The sequence below is a fragment of the Calonectris borealis genome, chromosome 7, assembly GCF_964195595.1.
Source record: "Calonectris borealis chromosome 7, bCalBor7.hap1.2, whole genome shotgun sequence".
Taxonomy (NCBI): Eukaryota; Metazoa; Chordata; class Aves; order Procellariiformes; family Procellariidae; genus Calonectris; species Calonectris borealis.
Window position 1 is genome coordinate 11,011,531 of NC_134318.1, and position 15,819 is coordinate 11,027,349.

General features: G+C 39.5%; 1 protein-coding gene across 1 annotated transcript in view; it reads left to right on the plus strand.

The window, feature by feature from the left end:
• ANK3 (ankyrin 3) overlaps window positions 1–15,819 on the plus strand; it is a 210,693-nt gene that overhangs the window by 136,002 nt on the left and 58,872 nt on the right. Inside the window, exons 24-26 of the mRNA XM_075154275.1 lie at window positions 34–157; window positions 3,091–3,193; window positions 9,103–9,209. Of these exons, the coding sequence (XP_075010376.1) occupies window positions 34–157; window positions 3,091–3,193; window positions 9,103–9,209 (334 nt within the window). The remainder of the gene's footprint in view (window positions 1–33; window positions 158–3,090; window positions 3,194–9,102; window positions 9,210–15,819) is intronic.

Consider the following 15,819-nt stretch of genomic DNA (forward strand, 5'->3'; position numbering starts at 1 on the left):
CTTCTGATTTCAGCCTGGCTTTTGTACTGGCAGGTGAGGATGCAATGACAGGTGATACGGACAAATACCTCGGACCCCAGGATCTGAAAGAGTTGGGAGATGATTCTTTGCCTGCTGAAGGATACATGGGCTTTAGCCTGGGAGCCCGCTCCGCCAGGTATTGTATTTGCTGTTTCTCGTGTTTGTGTGTCACCACAGTTACAAGTTTTTACAAACCAAGCGTGCTCTTTCACACAAAGCTGGAGTCTATTTCGAAACAAAGTAGAGGGGGTGTACTTCCATGTTATGATAACACTGCGCCTTTAAAGCCTATGTTCATTGCAGTTTTATTTCATATTCTTTATTCATGTTGGCTTTTTATGGCAGTGATACAGAAAACTAAGTATTCACTTTTTCTGGTATCTGCTCATGCTCTGAACCAAGGCACCTCTTTGCTAGCAGTTTGCAACTGGTCTAGAAACTGACCTAGAACAGCCAGCACAAACAGGTTTCTTTTCACTACCGCTGGTCAGATTGATACTCACATTAGAGTATTCCTTAATGGACTAATTTAGCTGAAGAATGTAAGTGCCAGAAAAACTGAACAACAATCATTTTGCTATTTTGGTGCTTTTATTTCTTTAAAGGTGCTAGTGAGTAATCCAACCAAGGCAGCCAATATTAAAGAAAAATGCTCCCAAAAATGAAAAAGCAGGTGTACCCTAAATTTGTTGTAGGGTTTCATTTGGCAGGGAACGGATTATGTGTTAGAGAAAACAGGCCAAAGTTTCTGTGAATCTGATAAAATATTGTAAACTTAATATAATATCTGACTAATGTTGATTTCAACTCAGGTGTTTCTAGATCAACGTTTTAGATTTCATTTTTGAATCTTGCTAAAGCCTGCACTGTGCATTGCTCAAAACAATTAAAGCTGTATGAGCAGAGATTACTTCCATAGATTTGCAATGTATTTAACTGACAGTTGAATCGTACTGAAGCTAATAATTAAACCTCATAAGCTGGAGCCCTGAGGACTTTTTCCTATGCTGTAGTTTAAAGATCGGTTTTAAAAAGTGAGTTCATTGTCTAACAGTGAATGGCAACTCCCATAAGGTAAAGCTTAGATGTCTACCCTTCAGTCTTGTTTGTTACGGTCACATTAAAAATGCAAGCATGCAGTGCAAATTTGCTCTTTAGTAGTGCCCAGCCATGTTTTACTTCACTTACAATTTTTAGGTAAGTTAATAAGTATTTATGTAATAATACATTCACAGGGAATGCCAAAATGCGCTTAAATAGTCCATTAGCTAGAACATCAGCAAAACAGATCTGAAGGGAGAATCTTGTGTCTTTGTAAACTTAATTAACAAAGCTGACATGCTGCTTTTAAAGACAAGTTGGTGTGAGCAAGGTCATCATACAGCACTATCAGATGTGGTCAGGTCTGAAGTACTGCGGTGATGGTGGAGAGGGAGTGCACTTTGTGTACAGAGCTGGGCACTGGTTTGCAGGACACCTTTTACTCATTACAGTACTCTTCCCGCACATGTCTAAATTCTCACTGTGCCAGTGGGAGAGCAGAATTTCACAGTCAAGATCTGTTAGGTAGATCTGAGGGTTCAACCTCATTTTATCTTTTCTTTGAGAGAAATGTAATATTCCCATGCTTCTGATTTTAGCAGTGCCATTACTATTTGTTGCTGCGTAACTCATTTTTTACATTGCACATGTTATGCTCAGAGGAGACAAATAACAGCGTTTTTCCTGTCAAGTATTTTATTTAGCAAAAAGTGTTCTGTGGATGTATCTTACTACTGATTCTGAGTGTAACATTAAGAAATAAACACATTAAATATATAAGCCATCCAGCCATAACATCTTGCTTTTCCCGTCTGATTCTTTGCTTTCTATTTCTCCTGTTTCTTTTCCACTGTAAATTGCTTTAGTCCAAAAGTCAGGTAAGAAGGCATGGCATCGTGTTACATCTTTCTGCTGCTGCCATTGCTCATCTTCATGTTATTCAGCATTGGAAAGTGACATGCTTTTATTTTTGGGCGGGGGGGGTGGTGGTGGGCTCAGCCTTAGAGAATATCCCTCTGTCATAACAAATATAACTTGATTTCTTTATGCCCTTTATCATGTAAAAGTCTGCTTAACATATGCCTACAGTGTGTAATTAAGATCTCAGTTCTGCTTCCAGCAGGAGGATGAACGTGTGCTAAGGGACTAGAAAAGTTTGATTAACAACTACAAAATGCATGAAACAAGTTGTAGAGTTTTGAGTCTGAAAAGTGTTGCTAGTTCAAAAGTGTAACATGTTGTTGGATGTTGCTTTTTATTAACTCACATTTTTTACTACTTTATTTTTTGTCACGTAGCAAGCATGTCTAGGCCTGCAGCATGTTTTTAGCACATACCATAATGTATCTTCCAGGGTTAAGTGTAACACACTCCTACGTTGATTTAATTGCAACACATTCAGAGTGATCATAGTTATTTCTAAATAGTCTAACATGCACAAAATAATCCCCAAAGCATTGGAATCTGTATTTAATCATCAATAAGCAAATTTCTTTTCTTTCATTTCAAAATTATTATCCTTTTTTCTAACTAAAGGAATAACTAGGGTGTTTATAACAAAGTCAAAAGTGGTTCAGCCACAAAGAGAACGACAACACATAAAAGATGCTCTTAGTTAAACCTGCTTCAGCCATCTGAGCCATATGGGCAGGCGCTCTAACCTACCGACAGCTCCCCTGGGACCTACCCGCATGGGTCTCCTTTCAGGATTAGGGCATGAAGACATTTATCAAAGTTCATCTAAATACTTGAATACACATTTCTGGATTTATTCTAAAGCGACGGCATTACTGCCAAATCAGTAAACATCTGTTGTGATTTTGCTTATGTATATTGTAGGGAAGGGGATATTTAACTATAGTCAAATACTTACTATTCATTTTTTCCCTTGTATTTATTTCACAGATTATGTATATTTTGCCATCTTATGCTATCCCTGGAAGTTGCATGTATTAATTTTTTTTATTTTTATTTTTTGTTCATCTCATTGTCATCTGCACTTTCTATGATAAATGGTAAATACAACAGCCTCCGCTCCTTCAGTTCGGATAGGTCCTACACGCTGAACAGAAGTTCTTATGCCCGAGACAGCATGATGATTGAAGAACTGCTGGTACCAGCAAAGGATCAGGTACGTGCTGCGTCTCTGCCACCGGGTATTCATGCTTCGTATTTATAGGGGATGACAGTCTGCAGCACTCAGCCGTGCTTGCAGAGATTATCACTACTCTCTTAACTATTGAAAAAGGAGAAGAAAGGAGCTGAGAGAAATTGTGGGTTTACCACATTGTGGTTTTGATCCTGAAAGAGAGAGTGCAATGGGGTCCCAAACCAAGAGAATCTTTAAGGTACCAGTTATGTTTCTGAATATGAGGTTGTCCATTGAAGTCAATGGGAGCATCTGTGAGCTTAATGTTACGTGGATCCTTAGAGTGCTTTGATAAGCTGGGAGAAATGTGTTTTACACTAAGCAACCTTTGTCTGTACTGTATAGCCCGGGGATTACGTTCGCCTGTTCTGTCCACATGGAGGGGACTCCAGCTGCTGTCCTTGTTTTTCCACCCTTGGGAAGAATTTGGCCTTATAAAGATTAACCTATTATGCACTAACCAGTTTATGTATCTTCCAAACATTTGTGCAATGACTAATACAACAAAAGCAGAATCTTTTGACCTGATTATAGTGTGGGGAAGTCTTTCTAAAAGCTAATGCTTGAGATGATAGGGTACCGTATGCTTTGTTTGTGAGCTCCTCAGCATTTTGCTTGGTAGACTTGCTTCAGATTTTCAAATCTAACTGAATTACTCAAGAGTTTCTTGATACACAGAAGCCAAAGATCTTCTAGAAAGCTGAATAAAAATTCACACAGAAATCTTTACTTGGGAATTAAAGGAGTGTGGAGCAGAACTGTTGTTTATGTCCTGGAAGAGCATAAGGTGGATTATAATGAAACAGAGGTTTTCTGCTGCTGTTTTCACAGAGGTACCTCTCAGCAGCAGGAAGTATTCCTGCACAGGGGCTTATTGATCTCAGAGGATGCTTTCACGGGGGAAAGGGTCCACAGAGCAGGACTCAAGCACTTTAAACCTTGATTGTATTAGTCTGTAAATTCTAGTGTAGTGTAATTTTATCCAGTTTTACCACAGCTTTTGCACACAGTTTTGGTACCATTATGACAATGGCAGAATGCTCTCTTTAGCAACTGGTTGTTTATTATTAGGTTGTTACTTTCAGGTGAAATGCTGTAAACCTCCAATAACCTTGACTTGTAACAGCCAGCTAGGGAGAGTTTCTGAACATTGCATAGCAGTAATTTTGTTCCTTTTGTTTGTTTTGAAGTCAGAAAATACAATCTACCACTACTGGCACTGGGAACAAGAAATGATATTTCAGGGCTGAGAACTTAGAGTTACTCTGACACTTCCTACTCCTAAGCCTTCGTTAAGTCTTCTTGATATGATGGAAGTTTCAGAGGAGAGGAAGGCCCTTCAGTCTGAGAACATACTACGTTGCTTTATGATTCTGGCCATTTTTGTGATTACCATCAAACTAGATGGCATTTATTTAGCAGCTAGGGTGCATTTGATCAAATAACAAGACTTAAAAGCAGCACTATGCTGAATAACTCCTGAAGGATGTTGTTCAAGGTGCGCACCATTAACTGTTTTGTATTACAAAAATTCCACTAGAAAAATAAGAATTACTCTCTCTACATGGAGGTGTTGCAGTGACACCACATCGTGTACAGGAGCTCTACTTTAGGGCAAACTTCATATTCTCCACAAGTGGTCATGGACCTCTCTGTTTTCTGGAGGATCTCTTGTAGTGCTGGCTCTTGAGCTGAGAAGACAACAAATATGAAAACCTTCTAGTGCTGGTGCTGAGAAGTAGTGTAGGCTGTTTTCATTGCATTTATAGGCTTCATATTTTTGTCATTCCAGTTTTTGTCCAGCAACGATTGTGCAATTATCGCAGTTCAGCGCTGGTCCAAATTTGTCATGTAAAATGAAGGCAGGCTGGAGGCCTGGCTGACAGTCTAGTTGTAAATGTTATCCTAATCTTAATCCTCTAGATAAAATTCAAGTTTCTCAAGTCCAGGAGGGGATCAGGAATGGTGAAGGTAGTAGTGGAAAAAAATGTCAGTCCTGTCTTGAGAGGTTACTAAAACCATGATCCCCTGAAAAACAAACGACAGTAAAGCAACAAACTATCTTCATGAAAAAGGGAGCCCAGCTAAAATTTTCTGTTAAGGCTTCAAGTCCTGACAAAAAATATATCCATCGTCTGGAATTCCTCTGTTCTTCAGCCCAGCCCAAACCTATGGTGGTAAGCTTTACAGCTCTTTGGCTGAAGCGGCAGGAATGCATTTGGGAGATGGAGAATACCCCTGCCTCTCTTCTTCCCATCCCTCTCTCTGTACATTACTGGGCTTCTAGATAATCTCTGCTATGGCAATAGAAAGCAGGGGAAAAAACCATCTTGTGTTCCAACAATAGAATTCACAAGAACAAAGATCATTGTGGATCAAAACTAATATCTTAAAAGTCCATCTGGAAACTGATAGGAGTTTAAACTGTTTTGGGGTATCACACTACTTTGAAGGACTGAGCCATTGCCTATCTGCTATTCAGTTTCTCTTCTTTTGTAAAGCTCAGACCTGTCTGGAGTTCAACAGCAAATTCTGAGAGTAAAGGGAATTAATTTTATCACAAATATAAGTATATAAAAGAGAAAGGGGCATTTGTCAACCTCTTGATCAGGTTAAAATAGAAGATCCCACGGCGACCCCTCCCCAAGGTCACTGGGAGACTTGGGAGTCTAAAAAGAATAAAACGAGGAAGATTTGAAACCAGTCTTTACTGAACCTGACTGCCAGCATAACATGTTGGATATTAGAGGAGAGTTTCTAATAATTCCCTGAGAAGTCGAGGTATTCTCCATTGTTTGCATTTGGTGGTTTATTGCCTACCCTGTTCAACAGGGAAATCTGAGTCTAGGCCATACTGTGCCTCATAACCTGGCTGGAGCAAAGTTAAAATTTCTGTGTCCTGATGCATTACCATGGATGCAGCAACTCAGACCAAATCTGAATGTCTTTCTCCATGGAATAATTTACATCAGCCTCTGAATTTAATCAGCCAAAGGCAGGATGAATCAGGTTGTCCGTTACATAGCAGCTTGCTGAATCTCTTCTGTCTAGATAAATTCATCTGGGAGGAAGCATAAATTCTTCTGTTTGCTGAACTCTGATATTACACAGCCTGGATGTTCAGTTATGCAACCAGCAGGATCCTTGCCAGCAGAACCATCAGTATTTTTATACATGCATTTGCATCTAACGATGCCACGCCCTTTAGCAATGCATATTTAATCTCCCTCAGTCCAGGGAGGGAACACTGGGACCTGACCAAACACAGGATGAATCCTGTGATTTGATGTCACTGATGATGTACCATCTTCCGGACTGCTTATATTGCAACTTACACAGGAAGATTTTTTTGCCTGTCTGGAAAATCCAGCACCTCAACAGACTGACAAAATGAGATCAACAGATGTGTGCTGTGTGTAAGATGCATGTGTCCGGCTATTAGGTTTTCCTACTCTCTTTCTCTGCCAAAGTTATTGGCTGCCGGCTTTGTGCTTTTGCTGGCTGTAGATATGTCCAAAAGATCTGTTTGAGTGCACTTTGTCAGAAAGGAATGCATTAAAAAATATAGTCACCTGATGTACAGACAGTATCTCAGGACAAAGGAATAGCCCAGGGAACCCCATGTATTCATGTAAGCAAACGTTACAGCAACTTGATGAGCACAGTAGCAGCTCTAACTAACATAAATTATTTTAGAGTGGTGGTATTTCCTTGGAAATTATGTGGCCCTACGTTTAGTTTTCTGTATCACACTGCTGGAGGAGCTTTAACGTTTTTCTTCTGTTACAGCAAACACATTATTTGTTGATGTATGTGTCCTGGTGCATGCCTGGACCTCAGTGCAGTGACACTGTTATGGCTTAGCAGGCATTTGAATGGCAAACACTAAATTGTGGTGTTGTTCTTAACGCATTTCTTATGTTTCTTTGTTTTGCCCTATTTTTGATGATAACGTTAATCACTGAGCAAAGGAATAAATTTATTTTTGTTTATCTAAATTTTTACAACTTCTGAGACCAACTGTCTGGATCTTACACTGTTTGGTATCAAAAGTAATAACATACTCGGTACGAGCTCGTACGAAGTTAGATGGCTTCCCTGCCTAAACTGTGGGCTCTTCAGGGAAATGTGGGAGAATCCCTAGTGTTCTATTGGAAAGAGTTAGAAAACTGTCTTCATTAAACTAAATTATGATACATTTTTCAAAATGGTGCTAATTAAAGCCACTGCTGTTGCTTAATTGCAATTGTTTTAATGGCATTTGTTTTATCTTTTATGTCTGATGCTGTATTTTGGTGTTTAACGTGCAAGTTTGCCCCTTATTTTGTCTGTGCTTGAATCATCAGGCCTAAAGTACATATCTTACAGCAAAAAAATTAAGGGAAGATCCTAATAAAAGAGTTAAGGTAGCAAAAGAAGGAGGCATCAAGCCGTGTGCCACAGTGTTGGACAGAGGACAGAGCAAAGTTGTACCCTGCAGATGTTTCTATTGATTGGCAGTAAATTATAATGTCGATGGTTTTTGTCAGGAAACCTGGGATGCTTATCTGAAATAAAATAAATGTCTAAAGAGATAAGTTTTTTGGAAACCCCAGGGTGATGGGAGGGTTACAGGTTCTGACCAACAACAGAGCACTATCTGCTTGCTTATCTTGTGGATGCTTCTCAACAGAAGTATTTTTGTGTGTTTATGACTTTGCCAGATTTACTACTAATTTCCATTCAAAATAATTCATTTGCACTACCTGTATGTGCCAGTACATAACAAAAAAAAAAAGGTGGAAATAATAAAAATTCCCTGTGTAGAAGTGTGTGCTTGGCTCAGGTTTGACTTGAACCCCCAGAATTTAATTTGAAAACAGCCTATAAGGTTTTAGTCTTCACAGACTCTGTTCTCTCTAGATGTATTTGCCTGTAAGCAGAAAACAACCTACCTAGAGGAAACACTGACATCTTTAACACCATCTTGGGTGAAGATAGTCTGTTTGTGTGGCATGACAGCATCTTGACTTAGTTTTATTGATGTAACTTCTGACAGTGCTTCTTAAATTTTTTAGAAGCTTTCATATCACCCTGGAAATATGGGCATACAGTATTTGAAGATTTCATTTGTTTAATTTCCCAGGAAAAAGAAACAAAGAAAGAAAAAAGATTTTACTAGAACGGCTTTGCTATACAGATAAGAGGATTTATAGTGTGAGACCTTGTTATGGGGCACAGAACGCATGAGCGTGCATGCGCGTGTCCATGGGCAGCCTCGAGAAACAAATTACACCTCAATGTCTGTCAGGTGGGGCAGTTAATTATAGCACCAGTGTGCCAGCGCTTCACAGGGTTAAAGCTATTTTTATAGAGATGAGTGGGGACAGTGGCACTCCAGAAAACAGTGTTCATGTTGGTTGTACATGTATAAAGACAAATTAAACCCTCCTCCCATCGGGAGCTTGATCATGCATTCACAGCTTCAATTAAACTCGCAGTGAAGTTATTCATAGGTTCTGCTTGAATAAGGATCTATCCAATGGCATTTTCTGTGGGGGAATATTATACTGTCTGTCTAGATGGTGTATGATTGCAGTACAAATGGTAATTTTTTTTCAATCTTTTTAACAAGTAAGTAAAGATTGGAGAGAGACATAGTTGTAACTGAAGGAAGTGGGGAAAAGCGGGCAGAAAGAATGTTTGAAGATATGTAAGATTAATTTGTCTGTGGATTCCATGTTTCTTTTATGGGGTTTCCAGTAATATAACACCTGGAATATCAGGACTGTTATGTGGAAAGGGTCCAGATCTAAATTTAACAGAATTATATTAACAAGCTTGTATTTAAGACAAGTGTGTTTCATGTTAATTTTGAATTTCAATTTATCTTTTTTTATTATGTTTTTAAGCACCTGACGTTCCAAAGGGAGTTTGATTCTGATTCTCTCAGACACTATAGCTGGGCTGCAGACACCTTGGACAATGTTAACCTTGTTTCGAGTCCCATCCATTCTGGGTAGGTCACTTAACAGATTTCCTTTACCTTTAAATGTGGAAGTGTACTGTTAGCTGAAGAATACAGCCTGCTGTAATGGCTGATAACATGCCTATTCCTGCTCCAGCTGAAGCCAGTGGCAAAATTCACACTGACTTCAATGAGGGTGCTTAATAACAGGAGTCAGTCTAGATTCTTGCATATCAAACCAAAACCTTGCTTCTGCACTTAATTTTCTCAATGCCAAAACATTGTAATCCCACAGGCTTCTCTTTAATAGTCCTGTTTTGCTTTTTGCGTTACTTATGCTTTGCTTTTAAGTGTCATAAGGTGATTTTGTTTGAATTGTATTAAATTATTTGGAATACAAAAACAGAGGTATAATGTTATGCTTTCTGTTCTTTCATAGAGAAAAAAATGGGGGGCTTTAACTTAAATTCTTATTTTATTTATACCTCCAAACTCCTGTATATGTAGTTTGACTTTTGTGCTACTATTCATTTATTTATAAGTAATCACTGTAGTTGTGGTGCTTCTTGACAGTACCACATAGACTTGATTTAAATGCAATAGTAGTAATGTTTGAATTTTGTATTTTAAAAATTTACAAATAAATGTGTAAGTGAAAGGAATCATTGCGTATGAGATTGTCTAGTATAAATATTTGTTGTTTAATTTTCAAGATCAGGACATAAAATTTCATATCCTTTTTAATTTAGTTCCCCGTTTTGTGACTAATTACATTCTTATAGTGAAAATGAGTGCAGCACATACCAAAAGATTTCAGTTCCAAAATAGCAGCAAGTCCCACAAATCTAAAGCTACAGCCCAACAATACACGTAAGGACCTGTTTCTGCTGAACAGCATGATACAACGGTGGATTTTTGGGTCCTGAGCTGATAAAACACTGCATATGGTCAATGCTAGAGTTGAAATTTCAAGAACTGCAGTATGAAAAGCTGAAGTCTGCTGGTTATTGTGGAGAGGTGTGTCAGCAAAGGACCTCGGAGAGCTGGTAGTCCACCCATTTGCATTACAGCAGGATAAAATGTAGTCAAGTCAATCCTGAAATATGTTTAATTTCTTCATAGTCACTAAAAAGAAGATTCTAGAGTCCTCCAGATTCAGTAGTTCACTATCCCTTGTTACAATATTTCTTCCCCTGATATTCAACTAAAAATTTCTTTCCTACAGATTAAGCCTATTTCTTGTCGTATCCATAGTAGTCATGGAGAACAATATCTTACTAGTCTCCTAACAATGGCTTATATGTTGGAAGACATGTAATCCTCTCTTTTATAGACTAAAATGTCCCGGATCCTCCTAGGTGGTGCTTTCCACATTTCAATGCGTTCTTGCTGCTGTCCCCTGGCTCTCCTATCTTCGATGATAGCTTATTTCTAAGCCAGTTTGGGCACCAAACTCCCAAAGACATGTCACCAGTTCTGGCTAGGACAGGATCACTACCTCTTTGGTCTGACCCATGACACACCTAATCTTAAGCAATCCCACAAAGACAATTATCATTTTGGTAACCGCAGTTTCTGTTGACAGATGTTTGTGATCTGCTAAAATCCCTTGGATCTTTTGTGAAATTCTGCAGTCTGGTTGTTTTTTCTATGTTTTGTGCTTATGCGTTTGGTTTCTTCCCTCTGTTTGCGTTTGCCTTTACTGTATTTCAGTTTGTTGGTTCCAGACCCTTTTTGCATTCTAGCAAGATAGCTTTTAACTCTGATCCGGTTTTCCAAAGACTTTTCAGACCTTCGTTCTGTCCAGTGTTCAAGTCATGAATGAAAACATTAGCTTAGTACCTGGCCCAGGACAGCACAGAGAAATCTCCACTTGAAGTTTCCTTTCAGTTTAACAGTAAAGCACTGATAGTATCTCTTTTGAGGTAACTTCTCAGATGATTGTGCACTTACCTTATCTATACTATACCTCAGTTGCTTATTGTGAAATACCAAGACAATACATCCACACATCCACTGGGTAAGTTACCCTGTCAAAGAAGGAAGTTAAATTCATTTGATATGAGTTACTCTTGCCACTTATATTTTGGCTTGTTTTTATTTTGAAGACTGGTGGTAGGTGAGTTGTAATCTCTTGATTATCCTTTAGGCCCTTATAGATTGATTGTTGGATAATTTATTCCTGAATATTTCTGGTAATCGGGGTTAGCCTGATTGGTCTAAAATTTTCTGGCTCCTTTTCATCCTGACACAAAATAGGTCTGATGTTTGCATCCTGCCAGTCCTCTGGGACAATACTTATCTGCCCTTAGTTCTTCAGCATGCTCACTAATGGTTCCAACTCTCCAAAACATACATTCTGTGGACTTGGGGTCTTTTGCATCAACTACTTCAGATTTGCTCCCTTTGTACATCAGTCCCTGTAGACATGCCCTTAGCTGCTGCCCAGAGGGGAAGGGCTGCAGACCTGCAGCAGTGGAGCAAACTGTGGGACTGCAGGGGAGGGATGGGATCTGAGCACCAGAATATTCTCCAAACAGGTATAGCTTTTCTGACCTGTCACGTTTCTCATTTGACAGATAAAGTCCATCAGAAATGATGGTGTGATGACTCAGTTCCTTTGTTAGGAAAAAAAACCCTCACTCATTGTTTATTTTCTTTTCAATTGTGGCCCCATATTGTGATATGATACTTTGGTTTTGCCTGTTATCTTCATCTAGGGGCAATCAACAGATGTTCTCTTCACATCTTCCAGTACCTCAGCGCATCTGATATGCAGAGGATTGTGACTTTTCACTTCTCTTCTGCCAGTCTTTTTCTGAAAAGCAACTCCTTTTCTGCTAGTTCACGGTGCTTTGTCCCCAGTTCTTTCTGTGGCCATAGGCAGAGGTACACCGGCTGGGGTCGCCTGCTGTCAGCAGCTCTCATGGTCCGGGTCACCCTGCGGCCAGGGCCTGACCCCACTGCTCTTTGCATTCCTTATCCTCCCCTGAGCTCTGCAATGTGCCATGCGGGGGGAGCTCCCCTCTGCAGTCCGTGCTCTGGGGTTGTTCTTTTCCCCATTTACCCACTGTCAGAAGAGAGCATCAAAGTTTGTTCCAATTTCTTAACTGAGGCAGAAGGGGAATTTTGGGAGCAGGATGTGGAGACCCAGCGACGTATCAGTGAAAGGGGAAGAAAGAAGGAATTGTTGGCAGTAATTTTGACTCTTCTGGTTTTTCCTTTTTTTAAGCCAAGGTAATGTTTCATATTTTTCTTTTTGAGTTCAGATAAGTTGTTTTGCCAGCATATATTTTGAACAGGGTCCACTGTAAGCAGCACATTGAAATGTGTCAGGAATCTTGAGGCCTCTGGAAGGGTAGAGACCCTTCACCAAAATGACCTTCGGCTTTCAGATGTGAGCTTACTCATGCAACTTTCCCGAACTAAAATGTGGGTGTGCTCTCTTCATGTTGCCTTTTTTAACTCCTTGGTTTTAACTCTTGGCTGAAAGAAAGAAATTAATGTGTCACGCTGCCTTCCATATTGAGAAACTCAGAAATACCGAATGCAGTCTTGCAAGGTGGAATACATCAGATTAATTATAGTTTACTCCAACCTCCTGTACACACGGAAGAACTCGTTTTTGAAAGCAATGTAATGAATGGCATGGACTGATACTCCTTTCAGGTATCCTGCCATACATATCTTTGTACATAATACTTTGGAAAATAAACTGCTATAGAAAAGTGCAAGAACTGGTTTTCCATGGCACAGTAGAGCATGTTTTGGGAATTAAATAAAGAAGTTGTGTTACAATAAATTCTCTGTTGACCTAAGCAAATGGCAAATGCTTTTCTCTTCTCCATGTGCTTCTGCATTTCTCAAAGAAATTATGGACTTGTGCTGCCTAATTAAACGAACACTTCCTTTCGGATTTTTTTTCCATGTGTAGCATATTTTATATGACATAGGTCACGATATGTGAAGCAAAAGCCAAATAATTTCTAAAGTTGGCCTTTGAATGTGTTGCTTTTGTTATTTTTCTGATTGTTACTTTTCCTTTGAGCTTATTATTGATATTTTCAGTTGCTTGCCTCTAATTATCTTAAATTAATTTTTCCCATTTGCTTTCTAAATTATTTTGCAGCTATTCCTCTCCACTTCCCCAGTATGATTCAAGGTGATAACTCTGTGCTTTCTGTGAATCCTCATTTTATTTTCTTTTTTTTAACTCTTTTCCCACAGAGTGTGTGTAGATGTTTGTAGTGCATCCGCCCACATCCTCATCCTTTCCATGTATTCAAGTAGAAACGCTCATTAGCATTTAGCGTTGTGTTTTAGAGATCATATTGTAGTTTCCATTATTAGTGCAGCATTAATTTAGGTAAGCATCAGCTACTAATATTTTTGATAGAAAGTGCATGAAATACTGTTTGGAATTATTGTTATTGTTTTAAACGGTAAATTACTAATTTGAAAACTAAACAAGGAAATAATTAGTATGCTGTTGACAATGATTACCTTTATATGGGAGCAATATGCATAAAGGCTGATCTGCTAAGGCTGCAGTGTGGTAAGGACACCAAAGCTGGCTGTAATGGGCTAGTTTCTGTGGTGGGGCATAGACTCATGTCAAGGGTTAATCTACCCTCGCTGTGAGCAGTGTGCATTAGCAGTGCTAAGCCCCAGGTTGCCAAGGCTGGACTGGTGTCGGTGCCTGTCATCAAACCCAACTCAGCTATCTCTGCGTGACCTTGAAATCTACAGCCTTAACGTACCTCAGAACTTGGGACCTGATTTTTATAGGTGCTTCGTTTTAACTTCCATTGTTTTGTTTTGTATTGGTTTTTTTTTTTTAATTATTTTAAGTCAGTTCATTTAGGTGCCTACGTATTCTTGAAAATTCACTCTGACATTCTTCCATCATTTAAATAGTTTGGATACAGAGAAAACACCTTATCTGAGTGCAAGCTTTAACATTTTTGCATTAGATGAAAAACTTCTTTTTTTTATTAATTATGAGCTGGCTTAACATGCCAGTAATCACGTACATGATAGGCAGCTCTCCAAAACATTGCCTTGTACCGAGCCATCAGGCCAAGCCCAGCCTTGCCAGGCTCCCCGGGAGGCCCCTCTCCGTTGCTCTGTGATGCGCTCCCCAGAGCTGCTGCCGCATCAGCCCTGAAGGGATGCTCCAGCCAGCCACCCCTCCGCCCCACGCACTTCCATGTAGTCTGAAGCGACCCCATGTTCTCTGCAAACAAAAACCATGCACGTTTTTAAAAGGCCACCAAAGCACCAATTGTAACAGATTCCTTTCAGTATTCTCTCTCCGGTGACCAAGGGCTGTGGGTCCCTGCTTAATATTTTACTTTGCTTCATATTAAATTTTAATAGATTGTCTTGAACTCTTTTCACAGCTAGTCACGAGCTGGCTCCTTGCCAGCTCTGAAGACCAGCCATTGGCCTACCCTTCCACATGCTCAGTGGCATCTGCCTCCTACCATCAGCCTTCACCACCCACCGTATAGACCAGTTGCAGGGAGAAAAAGCAACTTAAACAGGCAGACAGGCTAATAGTGCTCAGTGAGCAGAGGGGAGAGGGAACCAAAGGTCCAGGCTCTCTGGAGCTGGCGTCTCTGCTTGTTACAGCCTTTTGTTAGCAAACAGAAAAGTGTTCTAGTCAACAGAGTTTACAGACATCTAAGATCTTGTGATCTATAAATATTAAGATTAACACAATTTATATACTCTATAATTTAAAGATTGAGCATATTTTTTTTGACATAGCTCTAATATTTGCAGAAAGCATTTGGTTAGCCATTCAGCAAAGATCCTGTCCCCCTGAAACAATTCCTCTTACGAGGAATTGGGTTACCCTAGTGGCAACATTTGGATTTGTTCAGTAGAGTACAGTGTATTTATCTAGGAGAGAAATGTGGATACAATTTATTTGTATGAAAACTACTGTGAAATATCGTGAATTTTATTCCATGCTTCAGTATTGTAAAGTGTCTGGGGCACAAGAAATGATAATTTGGGGTTAAGGTCATATCAGAGGATTGTTTCACCTCCCCACCTTTACTGATGGCTTTTAATTTGGTTTGAAGAAAGGCAATGTAGCAATTTCTTTATCTGGAATTCAGTTGGCCAACCTTTCTGTCCTGCCTCATATATTTATAGCTTGTGTCCCTACCTGCCTGTCTCCTGCAGACCGCTAAATACAAAGTTTTGATTACACTCCTGCTTTTGTGCAGATTTTTCCCACCCACGTTGCCCAGACTTCCGAATGCAGCTTATTTGCAGGCCTGGCCAATGCATGTCAGCTGTTACTTTTGATATCCTGCTGGTGTCAAAAGCAAATGTAACTGTCTTGCACAAACTCCTATTCATACTTCAGAGCACTTAGTGGCTTTTTTAAAGAATCTTCACAACCCGCCTGGACTATTGGCTCTTGCCCTTAGTTCAGTTTACAGAAGGGAACCAGGAAATTGAATGGATTCACCTGTTAATCATGTGAAGGTTTAGTCCTTAAGATCTGGAAGTTTTGGCAACAGCCGTGAAAATAGTGAAACCATATAGCAGATGTGCCAGCTATGTCAGTGTCTGCATATCATACAGAAGGAGCAAACAAAAAATGTATTGGCATAAAGACTGAGTTGGTAACTCGTGTCCCTCT